General features: G+C 51.0%; 1 protein-coding gene across 1 annotated transcript in view; it reads left to right on the top strand.

The window, feature by feature from the left end:
• AASS (aminoadipate-semialdehyde synthase) overlaps window positions 1–20,521 on the top strand; it is a 579,454-nt gene that overhangs the window by 392,557 nt on the left and 166,376 nt on the right. The window contains exon 14 of the mRNA XM_078680774.1: window positions 13,701–13,822. Within this exon, the coding sequence (XP_078536900.1) occupies window positions 13,701–13,822 (122 nt within the window). The remainder of the gene's footprint in view (window positions 1–13,700; window positions 13,823–20,521) is intronic.

The raw sequence follows: 20,521 nt of genomic DNA, 5'->3' as shown, positions 1-20,521 counted from the left end.
GGAGCCTGCGGGCAATGATAGAGGAGTACAATTTAGCATCAACATTGAGGAGTGCTATCGGGCGATACGACGAGCATTTGGAAAGATCCTTCCCCGGCTTGGGAAGCACGGTTATCATGGCCTCGGCCATAGTCCCAGAGGTCTTCCCAGTGACTGCCATTTCATTGAAGAGGGAGACCAGATGGTCATTCAGTTCCGTCGCAAATGATTTGTAAAAGAGAGCAGTATATCCGTCCGGGCCCGGCGCCTTGTGAAGCTTCAGGGCCTTAATAGCCTCCAACACCTCCTCTCTGGAAATGGGGGCCGCCAAAAGCTCATTCCACTCTCTAGAGACCTGCGTCATGGGGAGATCTGCCAGGAACTCGTCCTGGGCGCCCTGATCCAAAGAGTCTCCCTTGTATAGTGCAGCATAGAATCGGCCGAAGATGTCCGCCTTATCCTCGTCCCGATGCTGCAAGGATCCCCCGCGTCCTGGATTCCCCCAATCAGACCCTCCAGCTTATCGCGATTTCGCGATTCACGAAAAAATCGCGAAATCGCGGGACTAGCGCGATTGCCGCGATATTTACATTTGTGGCCGCGATATTGTAAAAGTTTCTACTGGGAGACAGCAAAACACATAAATCTTCATTTACTGGCTGTGCGCGCACACACGTCATTCCGTGCTGCCGTCCAATATCGGCTTCCTCCTGGCCAAGCTGTGAAAGGCGATCAAGCAGAACAATGCGTGTACAGCTCTCACAGTCTCTTTTTTTTTCTCAGAAAGAGCCTGTTGAAAATCGGAGCCTTGATCAGCAGCAATTGAGCAAAAAAAGAACCACACGTTAGGTTCCCGGATATTTTCTTCAGGCGTCCACAGCCTCTTGTGATGTTTTGGAAGTTGCAGCAGTTTGAATTCTAAGCTGCCCTACAAAACCATCTGCCTACACAGGGTTTTGAATCATTTGGTTGTTTTACCTGCCTTGTTGTAACGGCACGTGCTGTTTTGCCAACATATCTTCCACAAAGATATTTCGAGGCATGAGCTGCTGCGCAACTGTTGTGTAAAGAGAGGTATTTTATTTTGAAAGCTTCAATGCTGTCTATTAAATTAGAATTAATGTGCACACACATACAGACAAAAATAGATCTATTTCAAAAAGAAAGAAACATTTCGGCTGCCATGTTCCCAAGCTTATCCAGGCACCGTTTGGATATAATAGAAATGCAGTGGAGACTGGGCGGATGCATGAATGAATGATGTATGGATGCAGGATGGGTGGGTGGATGGATGGGTGGGTGAATGAATGAATGATGTATGGATGCTGGGTGGGTGGATGGATGGATGGATGGGTGGATGCATGAATGAATGATGTATGGATGCAGGATGGGTGGATGGATGGGTCGATGCATGAATGATGTATGGATGGATGCATGCATGATGGGTGGATGCATGATGGGTGGATGGATGCATGAATGATGTATGGATGCAGGATGGGTGGATGGATGGGTGGATGCATGAATGAATGATGTATGGATGCAGGATGGGTGGGTGGATGGATGGGTGGATGCATGAATGATGTATGGATGGATGCATGCATGATGGGTGGATGCATGATGGATGGATGGGTGGATGCATGAATGAATGATGTATGGATGCAGGATGGGTGGGTGGGTGGATGGATGGGTGGATGCATGAATGATGTATGGATGGATGCAAGGTGGTTCGGGCTCGCTCGCTGCGGTGCAATATGCAAATTAGTTTACGCCACACCACTTTCAAATGTCACCAGCCGCCCCTGCGTGTTGGTTCTATAAAGTAACACTGGAAAATGTTTTTTCTACCAAATAGAGCAGTTTTCCGCAGTAAAGAACGCAATGCTGTCTGAAACAATAATGCCTAGAAAGTAAGGAGGGGCAACATCGAGACCACGTGCCACCTGTCGCCTATTCTAACTTCGATCAGCTGGAGACTGCTGTCCCGCAGACTTGCACCTCCCTCAGGGACTGCACTTCTGGGCATCGTGGGAGACGGGTGGGGACTGAGGGGGGAGGGATTGATCCACACGTGACGGCCAGACACACACGTAGCCTCTCGTTTCGTGAATGGCGAGCTATCTTTAGCCTCCGACCCGAGTGATGTCATTTAATGCTCATGGAAACGCTAGCGGCCGCCAGACATGAAACCTACCGTAGCTGTGAGCCTTCACCCACCGCACCACATTGTAAATAAACCAAATAAACATAGCTTCATGTTGTTAAATAACTAAAAAAACTAAGATATCTGTGTTTGTTCTAGGAAAAATGGCCACATAAAATGCCGCAAAATTGCCGCTAAATTTCCATATTTGTGCCGCTAAATTTCCATTTTTGTGCCGCTAAATTTGCTAATCCATGCCGCTATATCCTGGGGGGTCTGCCCAATGTATTCCTTCTCCCTCTTTTCTCGGAGCTGACGGGCCAAGTGCCTTCCCACCTTGTTCCCCTGCGAGTACGATACTCGCCGCGGCCGCAGGAGGGTGAACTCAGCTCGATTGGCGTAATGAGCTTTAACTTTCCCCGGACAGCCATTAGAGGTCGGAGGGTTACCCGAGATAGGTTTGAATTGTGCGCCTGTTCCAAGACGGCAAGTTCTGCCTCCAGATCTTCCCGTTCCCTCCTCCGCAATTTATTGAGGTTTGCATTGAGACTTATGCAAGTGCCCCTCAGCGAGGCCTTGCAAGCGCCCCATGTATTGAACACTGACGTGTCCGATGCCGGGTTAAGAGTCAGGAATTCCCTGATAGCCTTCCGTAGCTCCTTACACGAGGTATCGTCCCTGTTAAGCGCAGCTGGAAAGTACCATTTCCGTATGCCATCTGCCTTCACCGACCAGTGCAGCACGAGGACCAGTAAGCTATGATCTGATATGGAGAGCGGAAAAACCTTGGAATCACGGACATCCCCCCTGAGGGCTTGGCTCAGAAAAATATGGTCTATGCGGGAGTAGGACTGGTGGACGTGGGAAAAGAAGGTATAATCTCGGGCCTTAGGGTGCATGGAGCACCAGCCGTCAACCAAACCCAAATCGCCCATCTGGCATTTCGTTCCGCCGGAAAAGACGCCGGAGTCTGCCCTCTGGGCGCGGGAGCTATCTAAGTCTTTGTCCCAGACCATGTTGTAATCCCCCAATAAGAACAAATGCCCCTCCACAAATTCCCCCACCTTATCCAACAGTCCCTGGAGAAAGCCATTCTGCTGTGCATTGGGAACATACACCACCACAAACGTACATAATCGTCCGTATAACAACCCCTTAACCATCAACCAGCGACCTTCCAAGTCTTTGTCCCAGACCATGTTGTAATCCCCCAATAAGAACAAATGCCCCTCCACAAATTCCCCCACCTTATCCAACAGTCCCTGGAGAAAGCCATTCTGCTGTGCATTGGGAACATACACCACCACAAACGTACATAATCGTCCGTATAACAACCCCTTAACCATCAACCAGCGACCTTCCTTATCACAGCAGACCCCCATGGGTTGGAAGTGGAGGGAAGCCCGAAAGAGAAGAGCCACCCCCTGTGTTTGGTAGAGGCAGAAGCCCTGTAGATGAGGGGAAAGTGTTTATGTCGGAGCCGGAGCTCATCCCTGCGTGCCAGATGGGTCTCCTGGAGACCCACCACATCTAAGTGATGCTCCAACAAGTATTTCCAGAGCTTTTGGCATTTCTGCGGGGAGTTGAGACCCTTCACATTCCACGTGCCGATGCTAAGAGGCATGAGGAATCATCAGGCCCCGCCGCTTCGCATTCGCCATGTCAACACACCCTTGCCCCATCTCCGCCGAACACCCCCCAACCTCCCCTCTTGCCCCAGCCCCTTTCCGCGCGGACCCAGCCAACCCCTCTCCCTTCCACTCCCCTCTCCTGCCCCAGGCCCCATGGACCCCAAAGCTCCGGCCCCACAGCAGTAAAAGAGAGTACCTAGCCAAGGTATAACACCTTAGGTTGCATCCGTTCAAGAACTCGGTATACAAATGCCCATGGAACGCTCCTCCACGGAAAACCAGACTCGCAGCAATCATCCATTGGTCACCACCACCACCCAACCCACCCCCTCCCAACCCCCAATTACCCCCGGTCCCTCCCCCAAGCCCCCCAACTCCCACCCCCCCCCAACAAACAAGCAAACCATATACTCAACAATCCCAGGGGATAGTAGTCCGAAGAGACCTCCTCTGGATGGGGTCGGGAAACCACAGAAGGGTCCCCCAGGGCCACGGTCCGTGGTGTCTTCTCCAAAAGTACAAATATACCCACGGTACCTGAGTTCGCTTGCCCCTCCGGCGCCCTTGGCCAGCGGCCCAGGGTTTAGGCTGCTCCGGAACTCTGCTGCGAAGATGCCAAAGTCACCGATGCCACAGAGGCCACCGCCTCACCTCTCTCCTGCAAGCTAAGCGTTCGATCAGGCCTTCTGCGATCCGTCTCCGAACCCACTCGGTGCCACGAGGAGGACCGACGCCTCCTCCGCGATGGTGAATTGCCAGCCGCCGGTGAGGGAGTCGGGTCATCAAGGTCCAGAAGCTCTTTCGCCACTTGTAGGGAGCGGATTTGCGCCAGCCTGTTTTGCCACCGAAAGAAGATGCGGAAGGGGTGCCCGCAGGAATAGGAAATGTTGTGCTCTCGCAGAAAGGTGGTCACCGGGCGGAACTCGCGCTTCTTCTGGAGCGTTGAAGCTGCTAAGTCCTGGTACAGTTGTGGACGGTGCTCTCGGAATTGCAGGGACGGAATGTCCCGCGCCTTCCGCAGGATACGCTCTTTTTGCTGGAAATCATGCACACAGACCAAGATGTCAGGAGGCGGCCCTCCACCCCGTCTGGGCAGACTCACCCTGTGGACTCTATCCATCTTGACAACATGCAAGTCCTCCTCACCGAGTATCTGCAAGAAAAGTGCCAGCACATAGCCCCGCAAGTCACCCGCCTCTCCGTCCCACGGCACAACACGCATGCGGATGTTTTTCCGGCGGGAACGGTTCTCCAGATCCTCCGCGTGAGCCTGGAGGTCCAAGTTCTGCTCCGTGAGTCGAATCACATCCTGTTGCAATTGGTGGACATTGTTCGCCGTGCTTAGGTCATGGTCCTCCAATGTGACCACGCGTTCACCGATGCTGTCCACATCCCTGCCTACCTCGCGGAGGTCCGACGCCAGTTGAGCCTGGAGCTCAGAGATATCCTCCTTTATAGATGCAAACAGTTCCGACATAAAGGCCTTGGTAGCTGGGGCCTCATCGTCTTTCTGCTCGGATGCTGCACTGGGACCAGGTGATGCCGGTTGTTGGGAACCCTTGGGTTGGCCATCCTTGCCGGGTTTCCCTTTGCGCACCGAAGAGGACATCGTTACACCTCGGGCCCGTCGGGAACCCAATCCAGAGCAGGGATTCACCTCTCAACCGGAGGCAGCCTTTATTCTGTTCCAATCCCGGACACAGCCCCCGTGCTCACCGTCTCTTCCACGGACCTACGATGGCGTCGGCTGTCCAGGCGGTATATGGCGTCACCCCTCCACGCCTTTCTTGAACTACCTCTCCGGATCCCAGTGAAGACAGACCACGGCCCACAGACGCCGACTCCAGGCCTCAGCCGCGCTGTCACCGTCGTGCCCGCTATACCTCAGTGCGGTGATGGGCCCTATGTCCAGGCGCCCTCATACCGTGCAGCACCGCCACTCAGACTCGCACTGCCGTGTGATGCAGAGTCAGAGCCGATGTTGGAACTGTGGGCTCACCCAGTGAAATGTAGGTGAGTAGCGGCCGTCACAGTATCCCAGCCGTGTCGCAGGCCCAAACGGCACGTCAGTGGGGGCCAAGCCCAGGGTAAGGGCTACTCACTGCGCACTGGCGTCCTCGCCGGTCTATCGTGCCTCCCACGCAGGTAGGCTACCTCCGCAGTGCCGGTCCAAGCGCCCCTGTAGGTATTCTCCGCAGGCTCTGAAACACCAGCGCCGGGCCTGGCAGACCAGCGCAATCATCCGGCAGGCAGAGCAGCCGAGGCACACCACGTGGCCGCTCAGGTAATTGGGCCCAGAACTGGCATCAGGAGGCGTTGGCAGGTCCAGCCCGTGGAGCCGATCCAGGTGGCGACAGGGTAAGGATGGGGCGAACTGCACATGTAAGCTCAGTCTCCTGCACTCATGTCCGCTAGGGCCCCTTCAGCAATCGCCCCGTTGCAGCTCACTCTGCTCCGTCACTCCGCCCAATCTGGCCCGAGTAGGCCCAGAAGTCGCGGCCTCCCGTAGAGCGCCCGGCCGGAGGCCACCCCTCCTCAGCGCCGAGTGTCCAGCTTCACGTCCTCACCGGAGCGCCGTCACAAGGCGCCGGCAGAGAGCGCCGACAGCACAGCCCGGGTACCGCCGCCCGCTCACAGCGTCTAAGGCTCCGATGGTCACTCGAGCCGCGGCACCCACAGCAGCTCCCGCCGCAGCTCAACGGTCAGGCCGACGGTCGTTGCGGAGCAGCCGCGCCGCTCACTTCTCTCAAGACTGCCGCAGCTGAACATGGAGCACCGGCACAGGCACCGCTTCGTAGGGAGAGGCAAGGGCTCACAGAAAGCGGCTACTGGGCTCCAAAAGGAACGCTATACAAAGCTAATGACGGCCAGGCGCCGGAGGGACACAGAAGAACGTCCAACTCCGCCGCCATCTTGGCCACGCCCCCTTCAAATGTATTTTTAATTACAAGGAACTTGCCCTTATTGCCTATGTGCTGTTTTGGCTCCAACGAAGAGTAGAATGTCCAGACACTAGTTAGAAGTGCTAATTAAAGCCTTGAGTAAATTCCAGCAGCCGGGGTGGCACTCCTGCTGATCCAGACTAATCATTGCAGAGAGCATAGGAACCGGCGGCTGTTACTGAATGATGGAGGGTGCTGATGCTGCTACTGCTCATGAAGCGGGACAGGAAGTGCCGTGCATGCAAGATGGTCAGACCTGGGGACTCTGGATTGCTTGTAGCTGCACTGCAGTAAAGAAGGGGATACACCAGAATGGTATTACATCATATCATAGGAAGCTGCAGCTGTGGTTTTTGAGGAAACCAGGCTGATTTTCTAGTTAAGCTGAAAACATAAATGAAAAGGACATTGCGCAAAGCTTGTCCCATGTGAAGCGTGTCGCGCTTGAGGAAAGTGCTCGATTACATTGAAGCGCTGCAGCTATGAATTGGAGACCGCACTAAGTGGGAAGTACTCGGTCTCACTGTAAAAAAAAAAAAAAGTTCCAAATACATGAAATACAATGGCACAAGTAGAAGAGGACAAGTCCTGTGGTGATACTCCATCGGAGTTAAGAATTGTGAAAAAGGTGGGATAAATATAAAACATTAACCACTTGGAAGCAATGCCTTTTAATGGACACTAACATTAGCCAATAAAAAGCAGTGGGCAGGGTCTAAACACACAAAGTGAATACAGCATGTCTCAAAGACAGCGCATGTGTGTTGCCTAGGCTCAACCTAAAAATGACTTTAAAAAATGGGATCAGGTCCCACTGGGTGGCCCTGTTTAAAATTATGATACTTCCATGTTTCCTGTACACCCTTCAAAACGTTCCACTGATGATCTTGAGCCCCTAGTTTAGGAACCTCTTAGAAATGGGGGCTCTAGTTGGCAGTGGGTTGCACCCTGTCCAAGTAGGGACCCACACTCCTAGTCAGGGTAAGTGTAGTACACACCAAAATCTTACATGTGCTCACCCTTGGGTAGCCTGGCCCTGAGCAGTGAAGCTATACTAAAAATGCAATGTGTAAACTATGTGTGCATACACCCAGTAATACAGTGAAAACATCACAATAGTAACCAAACCAGTTTTGTAAAATAGCCAATATTTACCTGAATATAACAAGACGCAGTGCTTGAGACTCGCACTGTGGCAGATATTTGGAAGTTCTGCAGCGCCGTCAAGGCCTGCGTTGCAAGTCGCTGTCCTTGCGTTGAGCGGGGACCACTGCTCCGGTGCAGGCAGTGGACGGTATCAAAGAGCTGCGCTGGCTTCCAAGTCAGACTCGAAGTTGATGTACTGTTTTCCTCTTGCTTAGTACAGCAAGAGTCCAGGAACTGGATTTGGCATCACTTTGCAGAGTATGGCTCTCAGCAGAGGAGCCCAGGAGCTGCAGGTGAAGTCTTTGAGGACCTTGAGACTTCCAACAGGAGGCAAGCTCAAGCCTTTTGAGAAACGTTAGAAAGCAGGATGTAAAGAGCAACGTCCAGTCGTCTCACTCCCAGGCAAGAAGCAGTAGACAGCAGGCCAACAAGGCAAAGCAAGCAGCAAAATGGCAGTCCCTCCTGGCAGAGCTCTTCTCCCTGGCAGAATGTCCTGAGTTCAGAAGTGTTTGGAGTATATGGTGTCAGGGGTACAGTAATTATACCCATGTTAGCCTTTGAAGTAGGGAGACTTCAAAGAAGATATTTGTAGTGCACAAGACCCTGCCCTTTCTGGCCCTGGCTCCAGACGCACTACAGGGGGACATGCTGCTCTTTGTGATGGGACAGGCACAGCCCTATTCAGGTGCAAATGTTGACTCCTCTCTCCACTCTAGCTCAGGAAGACCCATAAACCTGGTAATGGGCGTTCTGGTACGCAGGACACATCTCAACTCCCTTTTGTGTGACTGTCTTGAGTGAATTCACAAAGCCCAACTGTCATCCAACCCAGACGTGTATTCTAGGGACAGGCAGAGGCACTGAATGGTTAAAGTAAGAAAATACTCACTTTCTAAAAGTGGCATTTTCAGACTTGCAATTCAAAAACCAACTTTACTAAAAGATTGTTTTTTAAATTGAGTCCAGAGCCACCAAACTCTAATTTTTCTATCCGCTTCCAATTGCAAGGTATACTTGTTAAATGTTACAAGGCAGCTCCAATTGCTAACCTATAGGAGGAATGGGCCTTGTTGTAGTGAAAAAAGAATTTAGCAGTTTTTCACTACCAGGACAAGTAAAATTTAAATGCACGTACTGCATTTTAAATGCATTGCACCCTGCCCATCGGACTACCTTTGGTCTACCTTAGGGTGCCATACATGTAATAAAAGGGAAGGTTTGGGCCTGGCACGTAGGTGTACTTGCCAGGTCCATAATGCAATTAAAAACTACACAGGCCGGCTCTGCGTTGGCAGGCCTGAGACCAGTCTGAAAGGCTACTCATGTGGGTGGCACTGTCATGTATCTTAGTTAGGCCCACGTAGAAATGATGCTATCTTTTACCATGAACACTTTTCTTAAGTTGCCTTCCTTTTCACACAGCAACCTTTTACACTCATTTGCGTGTGTGACATTGTTGGACTAGTTTCTCAAACTGATTCACTGGCAGATTCCACTTCTCAAGAACGTTATCACGACTCCCTGAACACCATGTACAAGGCCTCGATACACATTGTGGTGATGTCGTTCTGTTTTTCATCCACGAGGCGACACGGCTATCTACAGACCATAACAATGCTGGCTTGCCCAGCACTCACAATGATGCTTTTCATTATAAATAAACAAGCATTTCCAGGTTTAGTTAGAGGAGTGCTCTACTCACATTGACGAGGTCTCTACACACTGATGCTTCGGCCCAGCAACTTGCTGATATCTCTGCGAAAGGTGTCCAGCTTGTGACCAAGACGGGACTTACATTCTTTCCGTTCAGGTAACTGGGGTTGGATCGTCCAGTACGAGGATTTTTAGCAGAATACACACACACACTCCCTAGACACTTAAGTTAGGGACTGCATACTAGAAGTTCGTCAGATTTTCTATATTGTTTTATATGCATGCATAGATACATTGCTTTAGCACAGTGGCAGAACTTTTTATTCAGGTCACTGTCCTGGTACTTCTAATAACTTTCTATTGATCACTGCAGCACTTATATTCTATTCAAGAATCAAGTCGGTTCAATATACATTGAAAAAAGCCCCACTGTGTATTCTTTGTATATTTCGCTGAGAATGAGAGATCACGAGTGACAGAGCAAAAGGGTTCTAGATCTGTTAGCACAGTTCCTGGGGGATCAGGGTGGTCATGTTTAGTGGTTTATTTGATTGGATTTGATTGTGAAATTGATATAGTGCTTGAATGCCCAAGGGTGTCTAGGTGCTGCGTAGAGGTGTCTGTCAAGATTCCAGTGGAAGAGGGTGAGAACTAGTTCAAGAAAAGCCACGTTTTAGTAATTTCTTAAAGGAGAGTAGAGTTGAGCAATTTTTAATATCTAATGGAACCGAGTTCCACAGTTTCACTGTATTCAGGATAAAACTGCTTCCTCCCCAGCTAACTTTCTTAGATTTGGGTGTCTGGAGGAGTTTGCTCTGAGCTGAACGTAGATTTCTGCATGGATAATACCAGGTGAGGTGTTGTTTCAGGAACGCAGGTCCTATTCCATGCATAGTTTTGTATGCTAGGCATAAAAATTTAAATTCTGTTCTCTTTTTTACCGGCAGCCAGTGGAGTTTTTTTAAGCCTTGGGAAATGGTCTGGAATTTGTGGCTATCCAGCAACATTCTGGCGGCCGCGTTCTATACTCGTTGGAGTTTGAGCATGTGCTGTTTCTGAAGGCCCAAATATAGGGCATTTCCATAATCCAGTCTGGCCATTGCTAAGGCCGTCACCAGTGTTTTTACTGCTTCGGCGGGAATGAAGGCACGCACCTTCCGGATTGATTTTAGTGTTAGAAAGACCAGAGAGACAACCTTGTTGATCTGATGTTGGAAAGTTAGTCTGTAATCAAAGATAATGCCCAGATTATTTACCTTCTAAACTGGGCAGGAGGAGTTCCCATGCTTGAACTCCACCAGTTCTGTGAACAGAAAGAGATGTCAGAGCCCAGCAGAAGAACCTCTGTTTTGTTACCTTTAAGCTTTAGGCAGTTTGCACTCATCCATTGGTCTACGTGGGACATACATTGACTAAAACGATCAGCAGTTTCTTCCGAGTTACTTGAGATGGACTCCACTATTTGAGTGTCGTCCACGTGGGAGACCAATGAGAAGCCAAACTGCCTGATGATATTAGCTAATGGTGTCCCTTATAAGTTGAACAAGGTGAAACTCAGTGAGGAGCCCTGCGGCACCCAACATGGAAGTGTGCACTGCTCTGAGCAAGAGTTCCCAATCTGAACATATTGAAACCTATTGTTCAGATAAGATTTGATGAGATTTAGAGCAGAATTCTTGACTCCCAACTCTAGGAGCCTTCTGATAAGGATGTCATGGTTCACGGTGTCAAAAGCCGCCGATAGATCCACGAGGATCAGGGCGGCCCTGGCACTTGTGTCCATTATTGATCAGAGCTTCTCTGCTACTGTAACAGGCAGTCCGTGCTGTGCCCTTGTCGGAAACCATGTTGTGAGGAATCCAACAGATCTTCTGAGGACACGAAGGCGGTGAGTTGGGAGTTTAAAATTTTTTCCAAGACCTTAGCAGGAAAAGGAATCCTCGCAATAGGTCTATAATTGTTGTGGTCGCTTGGATCTAGATTGCTTTTTTTTAGGAGAGGAAGTATTGAGACCGTTTTACATGCATCTGGGAAGATGCCTGACCTGATAATCTCATTAAAGAGTATGCTGAGTTGCTTGCTAATGCTCTCGTATGCAAGATGTAATATTTCAGGATGGCATGGGTCTAAGGGTGCTCTGGATTTTGTTGATCTCGCTACATGTGAGATCTGTTCTGCGTTCGGTGGAACTAAAGAATCCAAAACATTAGCGGAGCATGAAGGAGTAATGATGAGTGTGTCAGCTGGGAGGTCAGTGCCCTTGTCTGTAAGGGAGTCATAAATGGATAGCACTTTGTCCTTAAAAAAACGTGCAAGTTGGTTACAGAATGCCACACTGCTATCCTGTAATACTGGTTCAGGTAATTTGACTAGTTCCTTTAAAGTTGCAGATAGTACTTTGCTGGAGTTACCTGCCTGCCGGATTTTCTCTGAGATATACCTACTTTTCTTATCCAAGATAATTTTTATGTAGGTGCTCAATGACTGTGCATATAAAGTTTTCTCAGCTTCATAGTCGTTTTTTCTCCAGCGTCTCTCAGCTTTTCTGCAGAGTTGCTTCTGCGTGCGAAGAGTTTCACAGAACCAGGGTTCAGATTTTTTCATACGCATGCTGGTGAAGCTTTTTTCTGGAGCTAATGTGTTTGATGCAGTTTGAACCCAACTGGTGAAACTGTCAGTTGCCAGATTTACTTCAGACAATAGGTTCGATTTTGAAGATGCTAGTGCAGATTGAATCCACTGGGGGCTGATATTTCTCCAGTTACGCCCTTTAATTACTCTATGGGACGTGGTGGGTGGTAGTTACTGTGAACAAGATGCGTTGCGATCTGACCATGAGATTGGCAAAACCTCTTGTACTTTGCCAGAATCAGTTGCTAACCGCCTATGTTTAGGGGTACACATTGTGGCACTGTGAGCTAGCTGGCCTGTAGAACAACATATCCTGAGGGGGTGCATAGAATCAGTCTGGCACCATCCCAATGGTTATGATGTCCACAACTGCGCAGTTCCTACTGTTGAGTGGAAAATACAAGATAGCACAGTCTGTGATTCAAGCCCACTAGTAGCAGTTTATTTACAGGTCCTGAGCGCACACACTGCATTAGGGGCTTATTAGTAAATCAAATATGCCAATCATGGCGAAACCAAATACCATTCCATTTTAGACACAGAGCACATGCGCTTTAAAGTTCAGCACACAGTCAAAAACAGGAGGTTAGAAGCAAAGAGACAGGGGAAGCAATGCCAAAAGATGCCAGGTGTAAAAGGCCCTTACCTCCCTGATCCACTCCAGTTTGAGGTCAGGTTGCCCTACCCGTATAGCTTGAATAAATGTTGTCAATCAGTTAATGAAGGGGGCATGGGAATGGCCAACATACAACTTTACTACTGGCTGCCCAAATGCTGGTTATAAATGAGAGGTTGAGTGGAGGCTGGGACGATCTGGCATACCAAGCAGAGCTCTCCTTACTTGGCTTGCGTAACGTGATGGGTATGCAATATGGCAATTCCGTTCCTCTGTGACACCCAGAGGTTACATGGGTGATTTTTATGAATTGGCACTTGGCACTACGCTGCATTGGCTAGGACAACAATTTGACTGAGCATACTCCATTATGAAAGGCGAAATTGCTACATCACACTGACAAGTAAGAGGGCTTTGCAAAATGGGACAAAATTGGCATTACGAACTTAGGAGGCATATGCGAGTAACACTTCCGATCAGCTAGGGACCTGCAAACCTTTTCCTAGTATCTGTGGTGCGTGACTTGCGTTCCCTGTCTCGTTCAAGGCAGCTCATTTAAAGGAGTGGGTTCTATACTGTAGCATCGATGATGCTGCTGCGGCAGTTCCCAAAAGCTTTTGTGGTCAGATTCCAATTCACACATAATTGTTTCTACTCAAATGTTGTGTCTCTCTTCGGTGGAAGGTCTGAGATGGTCATATTTTTCAAATTGTCCAGCAATATGTGCCATGAATTACGCAGGTATAACCTGTGATTGTGGCATATGATTGCCAACCTTGGCAAAAGGTGTGCAGCTTGCTCAATTGAGGATTTTTGTTTCTAAATATAAAGGTCCAAAGTTTAAATCTTGCATGGTAGCAGTTAAATTGTAACATTACAAACTGGACTTGTAAATGTTTAAAAAAACTTGTGTAATCAGCAGTTGCAGAGCTTGTAAGTATAATGCTGACTTCTTATTTTAGGGAGCACGCACAGCTGTTGGCCATGGGTGCAAAGAAGAAAATCCTGGTTCTCGGTTCTGGGTATGTCTCCGGTCCGGTCATTAACTATCTTACAAGAGATCCTAATGTGGAGATCACCGCAGGTAAGCAGTCTTTCTTCAGTATTTCCAGTGGCGATTCCCACAAACAAAGAGTGGTGGGGCGGGTGGAGGGAATACGGGAGGGGGGGCGTCACACGAGAAGGGGGTGGTGGTGTTAGCAATAATATATATATATTTTTTAATGTGCCTTTAGTCGCCAGCCGCCTCACCACATCTCCTCTTCCTGGTCCCAGCAGCCCTTGGAACAGATTCCCATCAAATCCCCGTGCTGCAGAGCAGCGTGGAAATTGGCCTGAGCGGGCTAGGAGGATGCTCCGCTCAGTCCAGGGAGTAGGTGAAGGTTTCTCCAGCCCGGCTGGTTAATGCAGCTAGACTGGAGAAACCTAAGTGCCCATGTGTGTTTTAGTCGGCCTGAGGCAGCCGGCCAAACACACATGCATGCCGCACTACTCTTCTCCCTCGCCTTAGCCTCGCCCCTGCGACCTGAGGGCAACCTTTGACCCTGTCCTCAGGCAGGTCGCCCCCCAGCCGCCACGCGGTCCTCCCGTGAGGCTACCCCCGCTGTTGCTGTTTGCCGCCGTTTTGCTCCTGCCGCTGCCTGCGGTCTCGTGAGTGCCCTCTGCCCCCTCTGACCTCTATCCCTCGTTCTCCTTCTGCCCTTGACTCTGTATTGTTTGTATTTGTATTGTATTGTATTTTTTAGACCATTGTGCCCTTTGTGCCCCTTTGCCTTCTGTGCCCCCTTCCCCCGCATTGCCACTGTGTCCTTTCCCCCCTCTTTTCTCTCTGTGCCACTCTTTCCCGCTGCTGCGTCCCTGTGGCCCCGCCCCCCGCTTTGCCAGTCGCCGCCCCACTCCCGCCTCCCAGCTGCTCCTCCCTCCCACTCCCCCTCATATGGAGGCTTCGCCCGTCTGCGCCCGTCCACACCTGGACCGCGCCCAGCGCCAGAACCCCTGGCCCCCACCAGAGCCACGCCACCCGACTGAAATACGACTCCGCCACCCTCAACGCACTCAACCCCAGACGAACACCCACCTGCTACCGAGCCACCCCGAAGCGAACCCACGGACCCTTCACCTGCCAAACCTGGAACTACACCTGCCTTTGAACCTGCAGACCACCTAACGGGCCTCGCATCAACAACAACCACCAAGTGCATCCTCCTCAACACACGCTCCGTCCACAAGCACGCCATCGAACTATGGGACCTTCTTGACACAACAGCGCCAGACGTCACCTTCCTCACGGAAACCTGGTTGAACGCCTCCTCGGCCCCCGACATCACCATAGCCATCCCGGACGGCTACAAAATCACCCAGAAGGACCGCGTCAACCAAACAGGAGGAGGAATCGCCTTCGTCTACAAGAACACCATCAACATCACGACCAACGCCGAAGACACACTCTCCGCCGCTGAACTCCTGCACTTCCAGATTCACACTGACCCCAAGACCACCCTTAGAGGAACCCTCATCTACAGACCCCCGGGCCCGCGCACACAATTCAGCGAAACCATCGCTGACTTCATCAGCCCGCACGCCCTAGCCTCACCAGAATACACCCTCCTTGGGGACCGGAACTTCCACCTGGAGAAAAACAGCGACAACAACACCGCCACCCTGCTTGACAACCTCGACAACCTCAGACTCAAGCAACTGGTGAACACCCCCACCCACATCGCGGGCCACACGCTCGACCCCATTTTCTCTGCCAGCAACCACGTCTCCTTCAGCCACTCCTCCGGACTACACTGGACCGACCACAGATGCATCCACTTCACCTACAAAAAGACTACATCCCACCACGGCACACAACAAATCCCCCACAGATGCTGGAGCTAAATCACCACAGACCAGCTCCCCTCATCTCTGCTCCAGAACCCGCCAGCCGACACCGCCGACACCAACGACGCAGCCCACAACCTCGCACAGTGGATCACCAACTGTGCCGACGACCTCGCACCACTGAAGAACCCCCCAGGCACGACCGGCAACAGGAAAACGTCATGATTCAGACGCCCTCAAAGAATCAAAGAAAACCTGCAGAACCCTCGAAAAAACCTGGCGCCACGAAAGAACCACAGAAAACAGAACAGCCACCCGCAAACACCACCAGCTGATCCGCGCCACCAAAAGAACATCATTCAAAGAGCGACTAGACAACAACACCCACAACATCAAAGAACTCCTCAACATCGTCAAAGAGCTCTCCAACCCTAGCGCCAGCAACAACGACATCACACCGTCACAAGAACTCTGCAACTCCCTCGCCACGTTCTTCTACCGAAAGATCGCAGATGTACACAACAGCTTCGGACCCCAGACTCCGCCTCCGGTCACCAAACCATCAACGCCTGGACCCCCACCAGCACTGAAGACACCACCAACGTCATGAACTCCATCCACTCCGGCACCCCCTCGGACCCTTGCCCCCATCATATCTTCAACAAAGCCGACACCATCATCGCACCCCCTCTCCGGAACGTCATAAACATCTTATTCGCGTCAGCATCCTTCCCCGAAAGCTGGAAGCACACAGAAATCAACGCTCTTCTGAAGAAACCCACAGCGGACCCCAAAGACCTCAAGAACTTCCGCCCCATCTTACTTCTTCCCTTCCCGGCCAAAGTCGTCGAGAAGACGGTCAATAAACAGCTGACTGCTTTGCTCGAGGCAAGCAACTCGCTCGACCCATCCCAGTCCGGATTCCGAGCCAACCACAGCACCGAGACTGCCCTCATCGCAGCCACCGACGACATCAGGACCCTGATGGACAACGGAGAAACAACCGCCCTCATCCTACTAGACCTCTCGGCAGCCTTAGATACCGTATGCCATCGCACCCTAATAACCCACCTCTTCAACACTGGGATCCAAGGAAAGGCCCTGGACTGGATCACCTCTTCCCTCTCCAACAGAACCCAGTGAGTCTGCCTCCCTCCCTTCCGCTCGGAGGCCACCGAGATCATCTGCAGCGTACCCCAAGGCTCCTCGCTCAGCCCAACCCTCTTCAATATCTACATGAGCCGCCATCGCATGCCAACACAACATCAACATCATCTCCTACCCCGACGACACACAGCTGATACTCTCTCTCACCAAAGACCCAGCTACTGCCAAAACCAACCTACAGGAAGGAATGAAAGACGTCGCAGAATGGATGAAGCTCCGCCGCCTGAAGTTGAACTCAGACAAAACGGAGGTTCTTATCCTCGGACAATCCCCATCCGCCTGGGACGACTCCTGGTGGCCCTCAGCTATGGGCTCTGCGCCACCACCCTCGGACCACGCACTCAACCTAGGATTCATCCTGGACTCCTCCCTCACGATGACCAAGCAAGTCAACGCCGTCTCGTCATCATGTTTCAACACCCTGCGTATGCTCCGAAAGATCTTCCTGTGGATCCCCACCGAAACCAGAAAGACGGTCACCCAGGCCCTCGTCACCAGCCGCCTGGATTACGGAAACGCCCTATACGCAGGAACCACCGCCAAACTTCAGAAACGACTACAACGCATACAGAACGCCTCCGCACGACTCATCCTCGACATCCCTCGCCATAGCCACATATCCGCCCACCTGAAAAACCTGCACTGGCTCCCCATCAACAAGAGGATCACGTTCAGGCTCCTCACCCACGCACACAAAGCGCTCCATGACATGGGCCCCGAATACCTCAACAACCGCCTCTCGTTCTACACTCCCACCCGCCAGATCTGCTCAGCCAACCTCGCCCTCGCCACCGTCCCACGGATTCGAAGAACCACTGCCGGAGGAAGATCGTTCTCCTACCTGGCAGCCAAAACATGGAACTCCCTCCCCGCACACCTACGTATGACCCAGGACCATCTCACCTTCAGGAAACACCTCAAGACCTGGCTCTTCGAGCAGTAGCAGTATCCCCCCTTTTCAGCGCCTTGAGACCCTCACGGGTGAGTAGCGCGCTATATAAATGTGTTGATTGATTGATTGATTGGCCCCTCCCTACAGCACTGACTCAGGGCCGGCAAATTCAAAATAAAACTATATTTTTCATTTGCAGACTGTGAGCCAAACAGTGGGGCGACGCTCCTCCACCTTTGCAGAGGAACCGCCGCTGAGTGTTTCAAGACAGAACATTTGAGTAGGTCTTGTGTTAGGCAACGGTGCGCTGTTGAAATCCCCCTTGCACGGTCCAACATTTACGATATTTTGTATTTAATTCACTCTATGGAGAATGTTGAAAAAGTTATTTCAAGAGGGGCAGTATTTATACTGTTGAGACTGGATTATATAAGTTTCAGTAGCATACAAATCATTGAAGTTAAATTACCTCTCTTAATATTTTAATGAACATGGATTTACCAGAAAATATGGCACACATATGGAACTGGGGTGGCGGAGCGAGCTAAAGAATGATGATAGATTAAACCCAGATCAGTTGACTGGGGGTGAGTGCTTGCAATGTTCAACACTCCGTCCATCATCCCCTTTGGTTTTGCTTTGTTCGCCATCAGTGGCCTGCCAGACTTTAGGACCACACCCCCTGAAGGTAATACAGTCTTGCTAATTGAACACAAGTCGGGTGTATTGGGCTTCAGCCTGGTGCTTTCAAAGGCTGTGTGTTAATAAGTGAGGATGCATCCCCCCCACACACCGTTTCCATCTCATCAAAGGGGAGGGTGGGATCAGGAGAACTCACTGATCCCACCTTCCCCTTTGACGACATGGAACAGAGGCGGGCTTCAGAAGAGGGTCAGCTCCAGTTGGTTTTGCTGCGTCATCATAGTGCGTGTGTTTTAGCAAAGAATGCTGCTTTCCAGAAGCTAGCAGTCTGCACCAAGAAGTCTCAAGCCCGTTCTTCTTTTTGTCTTGCCAAACTTCAGACTTAGTGTCTGAAAATGTTAAACACGTTTACCATCTGGCTCTGTGGAGCAGCATCTTGTCAGTCAGACCATAGTTCACTGGCTCATACACAGTACTGTTTTCAGGTGAGGTCATTTTCAAATTAATCATGTGAAGGCACTAGAGTTCTTGGAAACTTTCTGCAGCCCGCCTCAGCTTTCCTTCCCAGAGCTCAAGGCAGGCACAGTCCAGCAATTGTAACGGTCATTACCTCCACGTCCCTCTCGTTTCTCTCCATTACGCAATGAGGCCCCTGCGCCTCGTAGACACAACCCCTTCCAACATAAAAATGCACTTTCCCCCCCCACAATACCTGTTCTTTTGTATCTGTAGACACTGGGGGGTGGGTGCGGTGCACTCGCTCCTGCAGAGTTTTGTTTTCCTGGTTTTCTTTTTAGGTTTCGCCTCGCCGAAAGCTGCGTAGCAGACTTTCGCGCAAGGCGAAAACTTTTGAGAAGAGTATGTGGCTTGGTCACCGCCTCTCACTTCCATTGGCTAGCTCCATAAATGGAGGCTAGCCATTGGAAGTGAGATCTGTCCGTCATGGTCCGAGGCGACTCGTTGGCGTTCCTGCAATGTTTTTCTCATCCTGCCCCTTTTATCACGTCATGCGGCTGTGGGCGTGTGTTTTTTTTCGTTTTTGTAAAGCTTTGTTTTTGCCATTTCGGAAGTGTCCTTTGCAGGGGTGGGTTGCGCGATGTCCCGCTGTCCGTTCCGCGATGTCCCGCTGTCCGTTCCCGCCCCCTCCCGCTGTCCGTGTGCCGGTTAACCCGCCCCCCTCCCACTCTCGTACCAGCGACCAAACATGCAGTGTGTGTTTACAGAGGGGTGCACACATGGTCTCCGCGCTAGCGTGAATGCTTTTAGAGAGGGGTACACACTGCAGCCTCTGGGTATGTGCTCGCGTAAATGTGTTTTGGGAGGATCACGCACAGCCTGGGTCTCTGTGCAGCACACCACTTGTCTCGTCGCTTCTTTTGATGTATCTATGTAGATTGCTGCGCACAAACACTGGCTCTAGCTTCTGTGAACGCCCCGCAGAGACGCAGCGCAGCCATTCTCGTGACTTAAGGGCTGGAACGGCCGACTCTGAAGCTGGGGATCCGCGTTCGAGTCTTGGCAGCCTCGACATCCTGTGTTTCTGGACAAATCACTTTATCTACCCCTGCCTAAAAATGAATGTGTCCGTCCGTAATGCAACTGGTGCTCGCGTACAGCGCACTGATACTTTCGGGTCGAGTTTGCGCTATATAAAACGGCAAAATAATGACAATGTGTACTCGTGTGCATAGTACAACCCTGCTCACCGCTTTTGTGGATGTCCATGATGACATGTCCGGCAGGTTTTCTATGTCTGCATTTTGCTCACACATAGATATGCCTCTTTCGTCTGCACCAGCCTATCAATGATGTGTGGTCATTTCTACATCACCTCGAACACCACCCCTCCCGAGTGTCATCTACCACGACCCCCTAAGCCCATTTCACCCATCCCTTCACTCTTGTCTCGGCTCTATACTTGCCAAACCTTCATTCCAAGACGCCTTCCAGTTACCCCAATCTCTCAGTCCACCTCCCCTTCATTTACTCCTCCCTGCCTGTCTCTCCTGAGTCCGTCTTCTCCTCTGGTGCCACTTCTTCCCACCATCAGTTCACAACCCTTCGCCTCACCTACCCCTCCATCACTCCACATAGACCCCCGCTGCATCCCGTCTGTTATTCAGCTCCAGCCCCTGCCGAGCCTCAGCCAGGCTCCCTTCCAACCCTCTCATCCTATCCTTCTCACATCTCCTTCACTTCGTCCCTCCTTCTCTCCACTACCCGGTTTCACTCAGCCATTCTTCCCTCTGCAGCCAG

Source organism: Lissotriton helveticus, chromosome 1_1, assembly GCF_964261635.1.
Source record: "Lissotriton helveticus chromosome 1_1, aLisHel1.1, whole genome shotgun sequence".
NCBI lineage: Eukaryota > Metazoa > Chordata > Amphibia > Caudata > Salamandridae > Lissotriton > Lissotriton helveticus.
The sequence above is the reverse complement of the archived record's forward strand: the minus strand, read 5'-3'. Positions and strand labels throughout refer to the sequence as shown.